This window comes from Agaricus bisporus (genome assembly GCF_000300575.1).
Source record: "Agaricus bisporus var. bisporus H97 unplaced genomic scaffold AGABI2scaffold_1, whole genome shotgun sequence".
Lineage (NCBI taxonomy): Eukaryota > Fungi > Basidiomycota > Agaricomycetes > Agaricales > Agaricaceae > Agaricus > Agaricus bisporus.
Window position 1 is genome coordinate 3,326,526 of NW_006267344.1, and position 17,171 is coordinate 3,343,696.

General features: G+C 45.2%; 7 protein-coding genes across 7 annotated transcripts; 3 read left to right on the forward strand and 4 right to left on the reverse strand.

The window, feature by feature from the left end:
* Positions 1–321: 321 nt before the first annotated feature.
* AGABI2DRAFT_42806 (hypothetical protein) lies at positions 322–1,256 on the reverse strand (the record flags this gene model as incomplete). The annotated part of the gene is made up of 3 exons (XM_006453684.1): positions 322–845; positions 900–1,047; positions 1,101–1,256. Coding segments are annotated over 3 exons (828 nt in total), but the record flags the coding sequence as incomplete, so codon positions are not given.
* Positions 1,257–3,380: 2,124 nt separating this feature from the next.
* AGABI2DRAFT_190131 (hypothetical protein) lies at positions 3,381–5,644 on the forward strand. The gene is made up of 7 exons (XM_006454900.1): positions 3,381–3,821; positions 3,874–3,961; positions 4,011–4,079; positions 4,129–4,179; positions 4,231–4,301; positions 4,358–4,417; positions 4,471–5,644. Exons 1-7 carry the CDS (start codon positions 3,629–3,631, stop codon positions 5,448–5,450), a joined length of 1,512 nt encoding a protein of 503 aa, XP_006454963.1. The 5' UTR covers positions 3,381–3,628; the 3' UTR covers positions 5,451–5,644.
* Positions 5,645–5,804: 160 nt separating this feature from the next.
* Positions 5,805–6,012, forward strand: AGABI2DRAFT_190132 (hypothetical protein; the record flags this gene model as incomplete). Its single annotated transcript, XM_006454901.1, has 1 exon — positions 5,805–6,012. A coding segment is annotated over exon 1 (198 nt), but the record flags the coding sequence as incomplete, so codon positions are not given.
* A 1,400-nt stretch (positions 6,013–7,412) lies between these two features.
* On the reverse strand, positions 7,413–8,991 carry AGABI2DRAFT_198638 (hypothetical protein; the record flags this gene model as incomplete). Its single annotated transcript, XM_006454902.1, has 3 exons — positions 8,910–8,991; positions 8,668–8,855; positions 7,413–7,762 (listed from the first exon to the last, which is right to left on the reverse strand). The coding sequence occupies exons 2-3, from the start codon at positions 8,828–8,830 to the stop codon at positions 7,413–7,415; spliced, it is 513 nt and encodes a 170-aa protein (XP_006454965.1). The 5' UTR covers positions 8,831–8,855; positions 8,910–8,991.
* A 913-nt stretch (positions 8,992–9,904) lies between these two features.
* On the reverse strand, positions 9,905–12,166 carry AGABI2DRAFT_182862 (hypothetical protein; the record flags this gene model as incomplete). Its single annotated transcript, XM_006454903.1, has 5 exons — positions 11,900–12,166; positions 11,666–11,841; positions 10,761–11,606; positions 10,310–10,723; positions 9,905–10,078 (listed from the first exon to the last, which is right to left on the reverse strand). Exons 1-5 carry the CDS (start codon positions 12,159–12,161, stop codon positions 9,905–9,907), a joined length of 1,872 nt encoding a protein of 623 aa, XP_006454966.1. The 5' UTR covers positions 12,162–12,166.
* Positions 12,167–12,435: 269 nt separating this feature from the next.
* AGABI2DRAFT_114737 (hypothetical protein) lies at positions 12,436–15,899 on the forward strand (the record flags this gene model as incomplete). The annotated part of the gene is made up of 7 exons (XM_006454904.1): positions 12,436–12,727; positions 12,781–13,767; positions 13,833–13,996; positions 14,238–14,331; positions 14,394–14,759; positions 14,817–14,950; positions 15,012–15,899. The coding sequence occupies 7 exons, from the start codon at positions 12,436–12,438 to the stop codon at positions 15,897–15,899; spliced, it is 2,925 nt and encodes a 974-aa protein (XP_006454967.1).
* A 638-nt stretch (positions 15,900–16,537) lies between these two features.
* Positions 16,538–17,041, reverse strand: AGABI2DRAFT_190133 (hypothetical protein). Its single transcript, XM_006454905.1, has one exon. It carries the CDS (start codon positions 17,023–17,025, stop codon positions 16,612–16,614), a length of 414 nt encoding a protein of 137 aa, XP_006454968.1. The 5' UTR covers positions 17,026–17,041; the 3' UTR covers positions 16,538–16,611.
* Positions 17,042–17,171: the final 130 nt, after the last annotated feature.

Genomic DNA, 17,171 nt, shown 5'->3' on the forward strand with positions numbered 1-17,171 from the left:
TCAGTGTCAATGGCGTATGGCCTGATTACGGCGACATAAAGCCCGGGAAGACGGGAAATGGATCAAGTTCTGATGAACGATGGAGACTTCTTTACCACGTGTTCTTTATTTCTCGTCTTCGGATGGGTGTTGTAGTGGTACGGGCTAGTACGGGTGCCTATAATTTCGCTTTCAGGCTTTCATTATAAGAAGAGTCTAAGTACAGGGCCGCGGGTTGAGATCTTGGGATATGAAACGAAGTCTCTTAATTGATGAGCGTTTTTAAAACGGTGATAACGAGGCCTTCCCCACTGGTAATCTATATACAATTGCTTATGGTGTTAACTCCTTTATCCACGCCAACACAATTTCTCTAAACTCTTCTGCACAAGACACCCAAGGCATGTGGTCCGCGTCTTGTAAATACCGATAGGTCATCCTTTTCCATCCCAAGTCTTCCAACTCTCCTTTCAACTTCTCAGTAATCAATGCTTGGTCTTTTAAGCCGCTGATGGCCAGGAGTGGAATTCTCCCGTCTCGCGCCTCCTGCAACATCTTCTCAGGATTCTGTTTTCTTGAACAAACCCGCTTCGCTATTCCGCGCGACTGCATGAGCATTCCTTCCAATAAAATGCGAAAGAGCTCTGGGGAGAGTTCTTCGGAGCATATTCGAAGGAAATAAGCACAAGATTCTTGGAGGGCATCTTCGGAAGGAGGGAACAAGAATGGGGGTCCCCATTCACGTGACTGTCGACTACCTACGCGTGAATTGACCGAGGGATTCACGTATATAAGTCCTGCGACATTAATGAAGCCAAGCATTTTAACTGGAGTGGTGTAGGCCGTGATATCAGCGAGCACTGCGGCTGAAAAGTCATCAGAGCCGCGTCTAGTGGTATCGAGTAAAGAAAATGGCGCACCGCCGACACTCCATCCCAAGACATATGCTTCTTTCACTTCGAATTCTCTACAAACAGCTTCAAAATCTTCCGAAAACCGTTTGGATTCCCAGGCTTCCTCAGTGGCCGGTTTGCCGCTTCTACCGTGTCCACGGGCATCGTACCGCACCTGTCACTATCATGAGTTTCGGTCAAGTTCACAAAGCTGCCAACTTGGCTTACTAAGAATAGATTAGAGGTCCATTTAGGATCGTCGAAGATAGGATTGAATGCGTCTTTGCACAAGAAACCACCATGGACCAAAACGAGGACTGGGGTGCTTGGCGAGCGATTTCCTGCCGCGTCAGCATAGATTTCCGTGCCATCGGCTGATTTTACGAAGCGAGAGGTATTTACTTCCAAGTCTTTGGTCATGAGGGAGTGTCCGGGAGGGAATGGGGTGCTGAAAGTAAAATGTCGCCAATATATACTCCCCAAAAGGCGGTACTCTTGGAGGCGGGTCGATCATTATCATATACTGTACTGTCATATAACACAGGTGAATAATCCATCGGGAGAATCCCTACAGATTATGCGTGATCGTCACTGATCGGACATCACGATTTCGGACCCGCATGTCGCGCTTTCACACGCTCTTGAGATAGTGAAACATAATCAGCCCTGGGCAGCTTGGCAAAGCTCATTTTTGATTAATCTTTCTCACGTACAAAGTTGAGAGGCGTGGGTAGTTCGACTCCCGGTCGTGTAGCTTTGAAATGATCCCATATATGGTAATTCATCGCATCATATCTGATTGATGCGATCAATCATGAATCAAAGCAGCAACTTCGCAGCAGCTTTCATGACTGCTGCTCATAGCCATCAAGATTCCAACTTTGCTCGAAATCAATAATGACAGGTTTACGATTTTCAGCGAGTTAAAAAATGATACAACCAATAAACTATATCAGTAGGGCTATGAAGCAACTATCTAAGAAGGCCACTAGATGGATATTGAGCTTGTCTACCTATCGTAGACTCCTAAATAACTTTGCGGTTTTTTAAAAGAAAATCTGTCCGATTTCAGGGATACGGCCTCTGAAAGGCTCAGAAAATTTCCTAAAAATCTCCAAAAATGGCTCTGGGCCGGGTGCTTTTCCGGACAGAAAATCCAAACACGGGTTCGGACAGAAAACCCGCAAATAGCCGATTTCCGGATACGGCCTTAGGGCATCCAACATTAGTAGGGATTATCCGGGGTCCTGCTGGCCTTAGTAGGATTATCCGGGGTCCTATGGTTGCCGAAACGGAAACGGTCTGATTTCGTACCGGCAGGATCAGCTGGTATGACCAATTTGTCACCTGCCCGATTGACTGCGCTTCTTATCACACCGATTTCAATTTGCCCAGGATTTGCCGACTGACCGTTTGCGTATGCGCGAATAGCAAAACCGCAAGCTGGTCCCGGACAAATAATGTTCAAATATGGTGAGTAGACAATGTAGTGATTCTAAGAACAACTGTTGTCAAAAATTTGGAGTTTGAGGTATGTTGAAGAAAACTTGAGTTGGTCGTCGATGCGCTTCCTGATTAAACTTGAACAGACAATCTTACCCCGATATAACAATGCTTGGAGTAATCCATAATGGTCTCGACAACAATGCGTGTGAGGTTTGCTTAGACTTGGCTTAGACTAATTCAGGGGGAAAAAACATGATTTGAGCGTGGCTTACGACTCGGAGAATAAGTATCCGTTATCAATCCTACCGCTCTGAGGCTCTCATTGTGTAGTGAAAATCCAAGGAAGTTATAAGGCTAGTTGGAATAGGAGTAGGTCCTCTCGGCGACCGTCGACAGCCGTCGACGGAGAGACCGATAGGTCATATGACTCAGCTTCAAGGGGGCGTTTTTTTTTATAGATCTATGATCATTGATCAAACACCGTTTCAGTCGGCGACCACGAGGTATGTTGTTAGAGATCTTTGTCACTTTGTACTCACTCCGCCATGTATCTTTAGATGATGTGCATCCGTGTCATAACTGACACTTGTCTCGTATCGTCCACCAACTCGGAAACAATTCCCTACGGTCGCGCAATAGTGTGGTTCATTTATACTTTTCCTCATTTGCTCCTGAGCGCGCGTTCCCCACATGGTTCGTTTATGACCCCTAAGAGGCTATATGACCCCTTTTGAATCCTCACAGGAAATTTCAAAGACATGTAAAATCCCGCTGGTATTTACTAAGAGTTCCCAGGGAGCGCATTGGATTCTCTCATCGTGGTTCTCGCTCAATAAATATACATAAGTTTCGTAGAGTGACAACTGCGCAAAGGGTGCTCGCAGCCTCGCACGGCAAACATAAGCGACAAGCTTCTCTCCGTTGGGCTAACCGCGATTGGATCTTCTCGGCGTTTTGATGGGTTAACATTATCCCCATCCGTGTGTTTTTCCCCCAAGACCCTACCGGATTCCTCTTTTAATACCATCTATGCAAATTGCGATGCTGTTCTTCTCTTCCCTACCCTTTAGTGGCTGTTGACGATTATCAATCTCGGGCGCTGTCACAGGGTCAATATCTCGTACACCGAGTTGCTGTACAGGTCCTTTTACGTTTCTCCTTGGTTCTTCGTCAACTTCAACTGTCCACTACTTGACGCTTGGAGGCTTTTCGTGCCCATCGTCTTCGGCTTCCCTGCGTTCACTCCCACGATTCTTGCGTCCTCCCAGTTGTTTATTTCAACTCTTCAACTCTTCAGTATAAATTGGAACATGCTCTCGGTCGATGCAAGTGTAGTTTTGGTGGTGCTGGCAATGATTGGAGGTGGGTTGGGGAGATTGGAGACCCGGGATTTCACTGCTCCGGCTTGTCAGCCGCCAGCTATGTGGACATGGATGGACAATAGTCGGTCGATGAATCCCTGCAAGACAGTCGCATACCTGCAAGGCGCATGTCAAGGCCTCAGTAAGTACGATATTTTCCACTGTAAAAATTGGAGATTAATGTGTTTTGAAAGCCTACGAAGTAGAACCGCTCGAGATTGGTCATCATTACGATCCGCCACTGACAAGTGCAGCTAACAATACCGCAAACGCATGCTACTGGTGCGTCAGTCTCTTAAATTCCAATTCAACCACTGATGTCTGCCCTTAGTTCTTGGGCAACATATAATCTTCTTAGCGCATGTACGCTCTGTCAGGGTAGTCAAAATGGCGTGCTTCCGTAAGTATCTTTCATGCGAAATCTTTGAGGAGCCTGACTATTTTTGTAGTTGGGCTCGATGGAATTCAGTTGATTGCGCGAAGTATACATCGACAACTGTGTAGGACCTTCCATCTTTTCGTCTTCAGGAAAACGCTTATTGTCTGACCAGCCCTTGGCCGCCCGAGTACAATAATTCTATACCGGATGATGTTACGTTCCCCAACTGGGCAGCCAAAGATCGTGAGTATTGCATAATTATCAAAGCCTCTGAAAATTTTTGCCTTATCGTTTACCAGCCACTACTTGGAACGACGGACGCTGGAACCCTGCCCAAGCTTCTGCATTAGCATCAACCGGTACGTAAAGCTGGTCATTTTCTTCGTTTTATCATCTCACACCGCTCAACAAGAATTCGGCGATTATCCTCTCGGTACCCCTACTCCCACCGAATCGTCAAAATCTGGAGGGGGAAGTAACGCTGGTGCGATTGCTGGTGGTGTCGTTGGAGGCGTCATAGCTGTTGCGATCGGTATTGCCGTCGCCGTTTTCCTGTTGTGTCGCGCAAGGCGAAGAAAAGCTGAGACGGAGAAAACCCGGGACCCGGACGTGATGCATCACCCAGTTGTATATCAGCATGGTCACAACCCCTCCGATATTTCGTACCGGAATTATGGATCCAATTCGGGTTACACTCCTCTTGGACATGTTTCTTCGCCCTCCAATGGTTCCACGTTCCTTCAGAGCCCCAGCACTTTCTTGACGCACACTAGTGATCGAAACTCTTTAGCTCAAGAATCGTTGCTTCATTCCCTTGGTGTGGCACCTTCGCCGCCCCCTCAAGCCGCATCGAGGGCATTCGTCTCTCCTCAACCTCAAGGGTCGGTTTCTCCCTTCACAGGACAGCCGACCTCCAACCCAGCCTCTGGTCACGACAGGAAAAGATCGGAAGTATCACAGGAGATGGGTAGTACAGAAGTTCCAGGTCGAACGCAATTGAATCCCCCAGCATATTCGGAAACGGCTGGCGATCGAGGAGATTTCTCGAGCCAACATCCTGATCAAGTTTCGATACTAGGATCATCTTCGATCATCACGACACCTTCGAGTGTTGCACAACAAACTCACCATGAGAAGAATGCATCTGGGAGCTCAATGTTATCAGCGGGGTCGCATTTAACACATCCTCCAAACTTGGGATATTGGAATCAACCTCAGGGTTCTACAAGTTTCTCAGGAGCGGCAGATATGCTAAACTCTAGCGATACTGCTCCAAACGTTCCAACCCCTTCTTATGTTGCTCCTCCTGGTGGTGTTAATATGTCTGTAACACGGAGCGAGAAACAGCGTCCGGCGACTGCTACAGACACTGCGCCAACGGAAAATCGCTAGTCTTCACTCCTAGCATTCTCCTGCCGAGGTTATCTGAGTGTTTGAAAAGCCGGCCCTTTGGAACGTTCGTCTTTAAGTTATCCTTGTACACGTGCTTCGATCGGCCTTTGTAAGACTATGTACCTTTTCTTGTGCCTGGTGGAAGTTTTTGTATAGCAAAACATTGGTGTTTATTAATTCTGGTTATGCTTCGATGTGTGCGCTATTTTGACTAGAACTTCATTTTCGGTTTCTTTTAGCGTAACTACTGACTACTACGGATTCTTTTGAGGAATGATCTTATCGTTCTTATTAATTGTGGCTAGGCCTACGATGCTCGTTTTGAAGGTGAGTCTCTTAAATTGAGAGCGTTGCTGCGAAACCATGGAACTTGTTACATTGAAACAAAAGTTAAGCACCGCAGCGGTAATACACATGTGGACTTCATGGCAATTCCAACCGATTCGACTTATTCTCGTAACCATCCCACTTGGGTATCCCGTCTGGAACATCCAACACCCTTGTATCATAAAAAATATGTGCGGTAGGTTTGATTTTATCCGCATCTATGAACAACTTTGTTGCTGGATCCCGGTTGAGATGAGCGGCTCTGAGAGTCCATAAGTTTAGGAAGGGATTCATTGCACCGATATGGGTGTAACATGTTTGACAACGGTAGGTCAACCATTGGCTGCCAGGGTTGAGTGATGGCGTGCTGAAGACGGCATCCGGATTTTGGTGCGTCCATGAGAAGGAAGTGGCAGGGAAGTGCAGGCCATGAATGAAAGGAGCACCTAGTAGGTTTTCATTTGAAACGAGAAGAATGAATTAGGGACAAGACACTAGAACGATATTACTATAGTATGTACGTACCTGTTCTACGTTGACATCCAGTGCAATGGCAATAAACGCTAAGTAAGGGCTCGCCTTCAAGTCTCCATGAGGCTGCACCACAGAAACAAGACGCTTCAAATGAAAGTTTGGGAGTGATAGTACTGTCGGTTTGCATGCTTTACTTTTTCTTGGCCCGGTGTAGCGCGACAGGTGGTGGTGAAAAGCGCAGTGCTTATCATTCATTTGTCTCTTGGAAATCAAAATTTGGAGCCCGACAATCACAAATTCGTCGCTCAGGGGTCTCGAAACTTTTTTCGGCGGAAGTAATTTGCCCATTCTTTCTTTGTTCCCACTTTATCAAAACACTGCGTGCGGGTTACTATAAACCGTAGGACTTTATGGTGATATATTTGCAATTTTTCTCAAACAAAACTCGGAAGAAACTCCGACACGAAATCGTGAGTTGATCCTGAGATTTTGTTAGAATAAGTTACAGGTGGTTTTTTTGAACATTTTGCGCTGTACGATCTCCTTTGTCATCGCTCAGCTGACTACAATACAGCCAAAAATAAGTTAGAAAAAAAGCCTCGGACAAAATGCCGAATTCCTTGTATAATAAAATTACCATAGACTCAGAAATGCGCATTTTTCAACACTCACAGTAATTTTATTGTACAATGACTTCAGCATTTTGGATAGAGTTTTTTTGTGACCTTTTTTTGTCCGTATGTTAGTCAACTAGACCATCTTAAAGCGCCTCAGAGAACACAAGATATATAAAAAAATCTACTGGAGCGTATTCTTGTGTAGTTTCAAAATAAACTCTCAATTGTGTATCTGAGTTTCTTCAGTCTTATTTAAAAAATACTCTGAAATAAATGTCAATAAAGTTTATGGTAACTCGCACACGGTGAAAAGAAAAGAAATGTTTTTTTTGTTGATATCTCCATCCTGAAGCCCTGCAAAGTACACAAGAAAAAACAAATCTTATGGCAAATCCAAACGATTCGATTGATTTCCTTATCCATCCCATTTCGGTAACCCATTGTCCGGAACGTCCAACGTCCTCCCAACGTCCTAGTTTTATAAAAAATACGTGCCGTCGGTAACCGGGATTTAGCACCGCAGTGGTAATACACGTGGTGGACTTCATGGCAATTCCAACCGATTTGACTGGTTCTCGTAACCATCCCACTTGGGCAACCCGTCTGGAATATCCAACGCCCTTGTATCATAAAAAATATGTGCGGTAGCTTTGATTTTATCCGCATTTTTCACCAGTTTTGTTTCTGGATCCCGGCTGAGATGAGCGGCCTTGAGAGTCCATAGGTTTAGGACGGTATTCACTCCGCCGATAAAGGTGTAACACGTCTGACAACGATAGGTTGACCATTGGCTCTCAGGGTTGAGATATGGGGTGCTGAAGACGGCATCCGGATTTTGGTGCGTCCATGAGAAGGAAGTGGCGGGGAAGTGCAGGCCGTGATTGAAAGGAGCACCTAGTTCATTGAGATGAGAAGAATGAAATAAAGACAAGACACTAGACGATATTAATAGTATGCACGTACCTGCTCTACGTTGACATCCAGAGCAATGGCAATAAACACTAATTAAAGGTTCGCCTTCAACCCTCCATGAGGCTGCACCACAGAAGCAAGATGCGTCAAATGAAAGTTTGGGAGTGACAGTACTGTCGGTCTGCATGCGTTGCTTTTTCTTGGGGTGTGACGCGATAGGTGGTTGTGAAAAAGCTCAGCGCTTTTATTTCATTTGTCCCTTGGAAAGGTGCCCGACCGGTGCCCGACCCATGCCCGAACCTGAGCCCGAACAATCGCAAATTCGTCACTCGGGGGTCTTGAAACATTTTCGGCATGAAGCAATTTGCCGTTTTCTTTCTTTCTTCCCACTTTATCAAAAGAAAAGGACAAATAAAAATTGATATCTCCATCCTGAAGCCCTGAAAAATACACAAGAAAAAACAAATCTTATGGCAAATCCAAACGATTCGATTGATTTTCATACCCATCCCATTTCGGTAACCCATCCGGAACGTCCAACATCCTAGTTTTATAAAAAATATGTGCCGTCGGTTTGATCTTATCAAAATCTTTGATCAAATTTGTTGTCGGATCTCTTTTGAGATGGGCAGATTTGAGAGACCAGACTTTTGAGTTAGAATTGGTGGCGCCAATGTAGGAATGACAGGTTTTACATCGGTAGATGACCCAAGGGTGAGAAGAGGTGGGTTGGGAGATGGCAACAGCGTCGGAATTGGAGTGTGTCCAGGAGAAAGAGCTGAAGGGGAAATGTAATCCATGAACAAAAGCAGCGCCTATAAAACCAAAAGAAAACGAGAGTTATAGAAGAATAACTGTAGCACGTAGATAATGAAAGATGAGCGTACCGTTCATTCGTTGACAGATAGTGCAATGGCAGTAAATGCTGATTAACGGTTCGCCTTCAAGTCTCCATGAAAGTGAACGACAAAAACAAGATCCTTCGAAAACGGGCGGTGACGGTTCAGGAGTGGTAGAAGTCATAGTCGTAGTGGTATTATCGGCCTCCATACTAGGTAACGAGATGGAAGAAAGACTCTCAGAGATGACAGGCGTGAACAATAGATTAAATTTTTCTCGATAAGCTTACCCTTTTAAATCTTATTCGACCCTTCACGCGTCGCCGTGATGTCAGATGAAGGGCGCTTAATTTGATCAGAAAAGACCTTGCCAGATGGAGCGATCTCTCACACAAAACCGTAATAAATACGCGCTATGCGATTCCTCGGACGCATTTGCAATGCTCTTTGTTCCGAATCTGGTAAACACAATATAAAGCATCATCCACTAGTGATTGAATGAGTAGAAATTGCATTTGTTTCACCATGGATGGAAAGCCGATGCTGATGGACTAAATGGTGATAGGAGGGGTTTTGGCTTGGCTGTCTTGTATGGTCGATATTGTAATGTATCGTATGGTCGAAAAGTTAACTTAGCAACTTGTGATACAATGTGTGAATGTGATATGATCGGAGAATGCCGATGCCGACCCTAAATACCCAATGCCGACTTTTAGCTTCCCGATGCCGGTGTTTCGCTCAATGATGCCCGTGCAACCTTAAGACGAATTGGCGACTTCTCCTACTTCATGAGCAACAGAGTCATATCGAATATCAATGACTCACAGCGATATGTGCCGTCAGAGATACCCTCTGCCCTTCCCGCGGAAAGCATTGTTACCCAACATCAACATCTTTTATGTACGTACTTCGCCAATCTTCCTATGATAAAAATAACATGTTTGGGATTTTCAACTCTTTCCTCAACCTTTAATCGCAAACTTGTCAAGACGAAAATGATAAGTATTCACAATTGCGTCTCCATACACTGAAATATATGCCTAAAATAAAAGAGGGATGTGCTTCCACAACAAAACATTGCCGGTGTTCGTCAAGACTGAATTTATATAACCGGGTTTTCACGTTCCACAAGGACCGTTAGAATTCTGTTCGCCGATTAATCAACAAGAAAAGCAAGATTAGATCCAAATTAGAAAGCAAGGGCAAAGACGCCGAAGATGATATCAAAATTTGAAAAATCACCAATAAAAAACTAACCCATGTCGCTGTCTACTTCTTTTACCTACTAAGTATGTCCTAGCTCTGACGTCTCTGACGACCGAGACCTTGTATTTCTCTGTCCATCTCTTCCTTCTCTACATGTGTAAGGAGACATCCTTACACTAGTCATGGGATTATCAAAGTTTACTTCATTTCTTTCAATCAACCCTTCCGCACTCGATTTACCCAACCGCCTCACCTTCAATATTCAATACTTTACTCAGTGTTCGTTTGAAAACTGCACATCATGCATCGAATTAAATTCAAGATACGAAATAAGATTATCCAAAAAACACCAAAAAGTCTATTCACCAAAAAACTTCCTCATCCATAATCATAAATCATAAATCAAAAAACCCCCCTCTCCCCTCTCATCTTATTTCCTCGACACACTCACATCCCCCCCTCTCAACCCTCCCAACTCCCTCACCCCCAACTCCTCCAACCTCTCCTTCACATCCCCCAACCTCTGTCCCACCTTCACCTTCTCCCCCGCCCCCACCACAAACTCAAATTCATCCGGCGCCTCAAACACCAATACGATCGTACTTCCTAAACAAAACCCTCCCATCTCTTGTGCTGGTTCTAATGGTTGCCCATGAAGGAGTGGACTTGCTAAATTGTATACCGCTTCCGAATAGGTTCCTACAGGTGGTAGCCTTCTTTTCGTTTTTCCATTTGATGATGATGAAGAGGAGGAAGAGGAAGAATCGGAATGTCGTCGATAAACTTCATTCGTCCTCAACTCTTTATCAAAATTAATCTTTATAGATCCCACATTCGTAGCCCCCACAGGTACCATCCCAAAAAACCCATACTTCCATCTCCCAAGCAACGCAACCCTCTCATTCAACACAAACACATTTTTTCAATCTCTTCACCACATACGGTGATACCGAAAACAATTCTCCGATAAAGTGTCGACGTTTTTCGACTACCCATGCTGTTGGAGAATGAAACCGATGATAATCTCCTGGAGCGAGGTAGATGACGGAGAAGAAGAGGGAATGACCTGGTCGTAGAGATTTTATCGATGGAGATGAGGATGAGGAGGGAGGGAGAGTTGATGGGGGAGTTTGGATTTCTTGAGCGATGTGAGTGTCGTGTTGGAGTGTACGAAGAGGATCTTGATTAGGTGAGATAACACTAGCATCCATTTGACTTCCATATTTCTTCGGTCTTTCATTCAACAAAGGTGTTTGTTCATCCGATGGAGTGGAAGTCCCACTCGAAGACGAACTCCCAAGTAATTGTTCCAAAGAATATTCAATCCCATTCACATTCGCAAATTCTTGATGATGAACCAATTCTTCATCGGGATTATGAAAATGAACTACAATCCCTTTAGGACTATCAGGTCTTTCAACACCTAATAAGGCATCGAGGGAATAAGTTATGCCTTTGACTTGTTCGACACGTACAGGACCTAAGGAAGGATCCCCATTCGCATCGACACGACCGAAATGAAGAACGGTACCATCAGCGGGTGAGACGAGGGTAGCATTCGCAACAGGTCGTGTGCCATCTTTGAGTTTCCGATAAAAAAAATCACCAAGGGAGGCATAGGCACGTAGATCTGAAGGTTCAATTTCATCGAGGTTGCAACCGAAAGCCAAAGCGTAGAGTTTGAAACTGTAGGGACGTGCCCAGATGGGAAGTTCGATGGAACTGACGTAGCCCCATAAACGTGACATGTTGCGAAGGGGTAAAGCACCAAGGACGTGTACCTATGTGTTGATGATAATGAGCAAAGGTGGAAATAGATAGGAATTTGGAGAACTCGGACCTGCCATGGACCTGTGAGTTTGATGACCTCCTGACCGTTTTCGTCGAGTTCGACATCTGTAGCCATGCGTCTGGATTTTCTGCGGTATTGGATAGCGACAAGGAGTAAGGCGCCCACAGCGATGGGTAAGGGATACCATTTGGTCGGCGTGTCCGTCCATGCCTTTACAAGTTTACCTAGCAAAAAACCTCAGGCCATCACCGTCACAAGCAAAAAAAAAATCAAAAAACGCACTGTAAAGAGGCACCGCAACTTCCGGACCCCCCGATCCCGCAGAAGAAGAAGCGCCATCCGCACCATGCTTAGTCGTATAATAGACTCTGCGGAGTCCACGACTCTTGACAGTACTAAGGAGAGCCGAAGTCTTTGTGGTGCTGTGGAACCAACAGCGAGAAAAGGCGTTGGAGGCAGAGGCGGAGGAGGCGTTGAGGACTCTGGATGCGGCGTAGAGTGGCTTTTTGCCTTTGGTCAGGATCGTTTTGCGGGAGAAATACATTCTCAACGTCACTGGCGGAGAGAACGGAAAAGCAGTCGATGTAATATATATATAGGAGCACGTGACTAGTTACCGCGATGCCGACTTGTTGCTCTTTCTGGGTCCGAGTAGACGGGGTGCAGGCTTTAAGCCTAGCGTACTTATTTTAAGGAAAATGCAGCCTCCAGTATTTATTTTAGGGAAATCTGAGTACAAGGATATTCGCGACCTTGATGAAGTCATTTGCACGTGATGGAGGAATGTCGTGGATGAATTCTGCTGTTCTGCTTGAGTTATGCCTGTTCGCGTGGAGATTTCGCCGTCGCAGTCCTCGTTTTTCGCCGGCGAGCCTTTCTCCGCCAAAATCACATTTACCAATGTCGCCGCCCCAGAGCCCAGTCCAGCTCGCACCCACAAACGCGGTGCTCACTCCATCTCTTCTGCACCTCTCGCACGTCCTCCGACATCTCCAGGACTTCCACCTAGAAAGTCTAGTGCGTTTGCGAGAGACTCTATTCCTGTGAGGAGGGGTCTTGTTGGGAGCCCAATTGTGCATGATAAGCAGCTTTTTATTGAGACGAGGCAATGTGGGTTTTTTGAACTTTTGTATGTACCACGACTACTAAGAACTTTTCGTCAGCTCCGATACCGGCGTCTTTGTCGCGGACCAATACACTCCCGTTATCCTCTGACCATCCCCACGCTCGAAAACCTAGTCTCATTGACGGCCAACTCGACGTTCTCTCCCCATCCATCTCTTTAAATCCCATCTCCGAATCCTCTCGCATCGTCACTTCACCTCCTTCTACACCTCGTGTCTCTTCACCCCTCTCTCCATCTTATTCTCATCCCCCTTTTCAATCGAGTCCTTCACCAAATACAGTTCAAGCTTATCCTTCTATTGCTACTACTCCACGACCTTTTTACTCTCACCATCGACGATTTTCTCAACATATCGGTCTAGGTCATCCACCCACACCTCAATCCGCATTCACATCAACATTCCCAACAACAAAATCAAATAATAACACCGAACTTGTTTTGTATTCTTACGCCCAACTTGTCGGGACAGCACATATCCTTCCTGAAACTATCAACAACAATGATGGTAATGGTATCCCACAACCTACTCAAGAACAGAAAGTACGGTTGAATAGGATAAGGAAAATGTTGATTGGGAGGAGGGCGGTTGTCGGTGGTGGGAGTATGGATATTTCGAGATCGCTGCATCGAGGCAATGGACGAGGAAGAGGAGGAGTACAACCACAACCGATATCGAGAATTAAATTGGGAGCTCAACAACGACAACAACATACTCGTTCAACAAGTTTTTCACAAAGCTTAATATCATTAATATCACCAACACCTTCTTCTTCTACCCATAATCCTTCTATCAAAAGTTCTTCTTCTGATAACGTTTCTATGCCCGGTGGCGGTTACGGTTTAGGTCTCGGTTTAGGACTATCCCCCCTCAATAATCCCAATTCCAATCATACGAATAACAACAATAATTTGAATAACTATGCAGACGAAATCATCGATCCAGAATTGGCATTACCGACATTCGAAGCTCAACCAACCATGTTAGCTGTCGATTTACGTTTAGCTCCTGGAGAGTCCAAAACGTGTGCGTTCCTCATCTCCTCACCATAACCCTTCAATTACACTAATTGAATTTTTTTTTTTACAAAGATACGTATAGTATCAAATTACCAGAAGTCTTACCACCGACGTATAAAGGTCGAACACTCAGTTTTTCATATGAACTCGTTGTAGGGACTTGTAGAGCTTCGTCTACTCTCCCTCTTCCTACTACTACTTCGAGAAATTCAACAGGGGATAATGGCAATGGGAGTGTGAGTAGAGTGATGAAAGTACCTATAAGAGTATATAATCACGTTTCCGGTACGTCTTTTTTTCTTTTTTTCTCTAAAGAGCGAGAGAGTTTTGGACTGAATTGGGGGGTTTTTTTTTGAAGTGGATTGTCCGATGAGGGTATATGATGTTTTGTGGCCTGTGATGCATAATCGGAGAAGAAGGAGTGGTGGGGGGAAGGGGAAGGAAGTGATGGTGGTGGGAGGGATACCGGAGGTACAGGGGAGAGTTGTGGAGGAGAAAGATGAGGATGAAGAGGAGGGGGAGTATTGGGAGAGGAAGACGGGGAGGCGATTGAATGGTATTAATATTCGTGGTAAGGATTTAGTTTTATTTCTTTTGGTTTCGTTTTCGTTGATCGCTTTTTTTGGGTGATAGGGAGAGCGAAAGAAGAAGAATTGAGTTTGGATGAATTGAGAAGGTATAGTGAACGACTATTAAGTTCGTTACCACCTCCTCTTGCGATGAATGGAAACGCAAAGGTGGCTGAAGAGGAAGATGAAGTGGCGTTATCGTCGTCTTTACATTCTCCCCTATCATCATCGATATCATCTTCAACACTCAGTACCAATTCGTCACTATCACCCCAACAAAACGATACCGACACTCGAAAAATGGACAAGTTTAAAATGGAAGGGAGAAGACGAGAAGAAGAAAAGGATGAGGAGGAGGAGCAAGAAGATAAAAGCAGTAGTAGTGGGTGTAGAGAAGCTGTAGAAATTTTGACGAGGGTGCCGAAAAAAGGTATGTCCTTTCATCTAACATTATGTTAACTCGAAAACTGACATTGGTCGCGTATAGCGTCGTATGATGTGAATAAAGAAGGGACTAGAGTTGCCGTGTTGACGTTTACCAAATCGGCGTATAGGTTAGGTGAGACTGTAGTTGGAGTTGTAGAAGTGAATGAGAGGATTGGAAGAACTCGAGTCTTACAGGTGCGTTCATAACTTATTTCATATTCAACCATCATTCAAAAAATATCATTATTATCATTAGCTCTCAGCGATTTTAGAAGCCCATGAAGTGTTACCAAAATCCATTATAGGTACACACCCACCGGGTGGGCAGGCAGGGAGAGGGTTGAAGAAAGCATATGCGGAACATTATGCGGCGTTTACGAGTAATATGTTGAGGACGACGTTTGCGTTGGATATTCCGTCAGATGCGAGTCCGGCTTTTCGAGTCAAGATTGATGATGATGATCACGATGATCATGATGATGGTAGTGACAATGATGACGACACGGATAATGCGTCAATGGGCGGGCTGGAATGGAAAATCAGGTTATGTTTACTCGTGGCTGTAGCTTCTGAAGATTCGGATAAAGGAACGGAAGGAGTGATGTTTAGATGTTTAGAGAGGGATGGAGGGAGAGGTGAGTGGGGGTCTGCGTGGTGTGCGCCGAAGAGATTCGTTCCGTTGGAAAAAAAGAGAGAGAAGCCGGTTGGGAGGAGGAAGGAAAAGATGATGGTGGTGGAAGGGGAGGAAGGGAAGAATAATACGAGGAGTTGGACGAGGGTTTTGGTGGATTCGATGTGGAATGCTGTTAGTGGACTTGGAATTGAAGAAGACGAGGAAGTAGAAGAAGAAGAGCGTCAACGACGGCGGAAGGGCAATGGTTGGTATATCGGAAAAAACGAACAACAAGAAAAAAATGATATTACAACAACATCCACGAACTACGATGGAATCAAACCCGATTTAGCAGGCGGAATCGGTAGGGGTGTCGATTTCAGCGGTGACGATGACAACGATAATGAGGATAATGAGGAAGAGGCGGTTTGGAAAGAAGTGAAATTGGAGACGGTGGAATGTGAAGTGCCGATTCGAGTTTGGCCGGGGAATACGGCGTTTAGGGCTGTGGATGTTCTTTTTGATGTTTGAACAAAACAAGATGGTGGTGGTGGTTTTGGCGTTTTGGTTTTTCGGTTTTTGTGGGGTTCGTTAAGTTATTTGTTTTGTTGTAATTCGTATTTCTTATTGGTATATAGAGTCTTTTCTTGTTTTGAGTTGTGAATTATAGGTGCAGAAGAATCAGGATTTCCGGCACTATGTGCTTTGTTTATTTCGACATCGGCGCGGCGGCTGGTTTGAGAGGGAACATGGAATTCTGGTCAATGTGTTCGAACATCACAGTATCTAACGCTAATGTGGAAGAACGCGCGAGGAATGAGCGTGGTCTGATTTTTCGGAGCGACGACCGTGTGTGTGAACCATATGATCAATTATGATTAGTGACACGTCACATTTTATCTCTTCTACTTTTACTACTCTATCGGTGCGGTCCTATACGGTTCCGCACCTCTACATCTTTTATTTTTATTTCCCACCCACCCGAACCCTTATTACTGGAAGCCCGGTCAGCCAACATAGGTGATCGAAGCCCACGCTTTTGGGGGTGACCCGACTGCGTTCCAGCTTCGATCTCACCGCCTGGGGATCTCGGGCCCTATAGCCTAAGACCCTCAATCCCAACTCATAATGTTGGTTGACTGGTGACTATCCGGCTCGCGACGAAAATACAATCGAGAATTTCAAAACTTGCTACATATTACAGGCGTAGTGCTCGCAATCGTATTTAAGGTTGCCATATACATTATGTCACCTCATGATCAGAGACATCAATTGCAGTATGAATGCGTACACCTTCCGGTTCGGGTTCGAAAGGAAGTTTAAGAATGTATCGCATCCGGCGGTACTCTGATTTCTCTTTGAAGTCTGATGGACGGAGCCCCGACAGCTGTTTCTTCACCTCAAGACATAGACTCTCGAAGGAGGTTCTGAATTGATCTTCCGCACTCGTATTGTGAGTGGCGGATTCCGGTCCGCCAGTCTCAATGGCATTCGGAGGGGAGGATGTTGTCCCAGGGTCCGGTTGATCACTGAGATTCCCGATATGAATATTCCTGGAAGAGGACTGGTTGGCAAGTAGCCCCGTGTGCTCTTCTTCGGCAGGACGATCCATGTGCTGAGTCTCAGATAGATTTTGAATATTTTGTGGTAAAGTCATGTGGGCCTCATTTTCGACAATCTCGGCAGCCCATCTAATGTCGCCATCATTGAGTCGCCGTGTGTCGATGAGCTGCCTTACACATCGCAGGAATTGAAACTTGAGCTCTGTGTCGTAAAGTGTTGAAGTCAGTCTACCACCTGGAG

Coding starts and splice junctions, on each gene's coding strand:
- AGABI2DRAFT_190131 (XM_006454900.1), top strand. CDS start 3,629: ATGCTCTCGGTCGATGCAAGTGTAGTTTTGGTGGTGCTGGCAATGATT. Junction 4,302..4,357: donor CAACTGGGCAGCCAAAGATC/GTGAGTATTGCA, acceptor ATCGTTTACCAG/CCACTACTTGGAACGACGGA. Junction 4,418..4,470: donor TTCTGCATTAGCATCAACCG/GTACGTAAAGCT, acceptor CCGCTCAACAAG/AATTCGGCGATTATCCTCTC.
- AGABI2DRAFT_190133 (XM_006454905.1), bottom strand. CDS start 17,025: ATGACTTTACCACAAAATATTCAAAATCTATCTGAGACTCAGCACATG.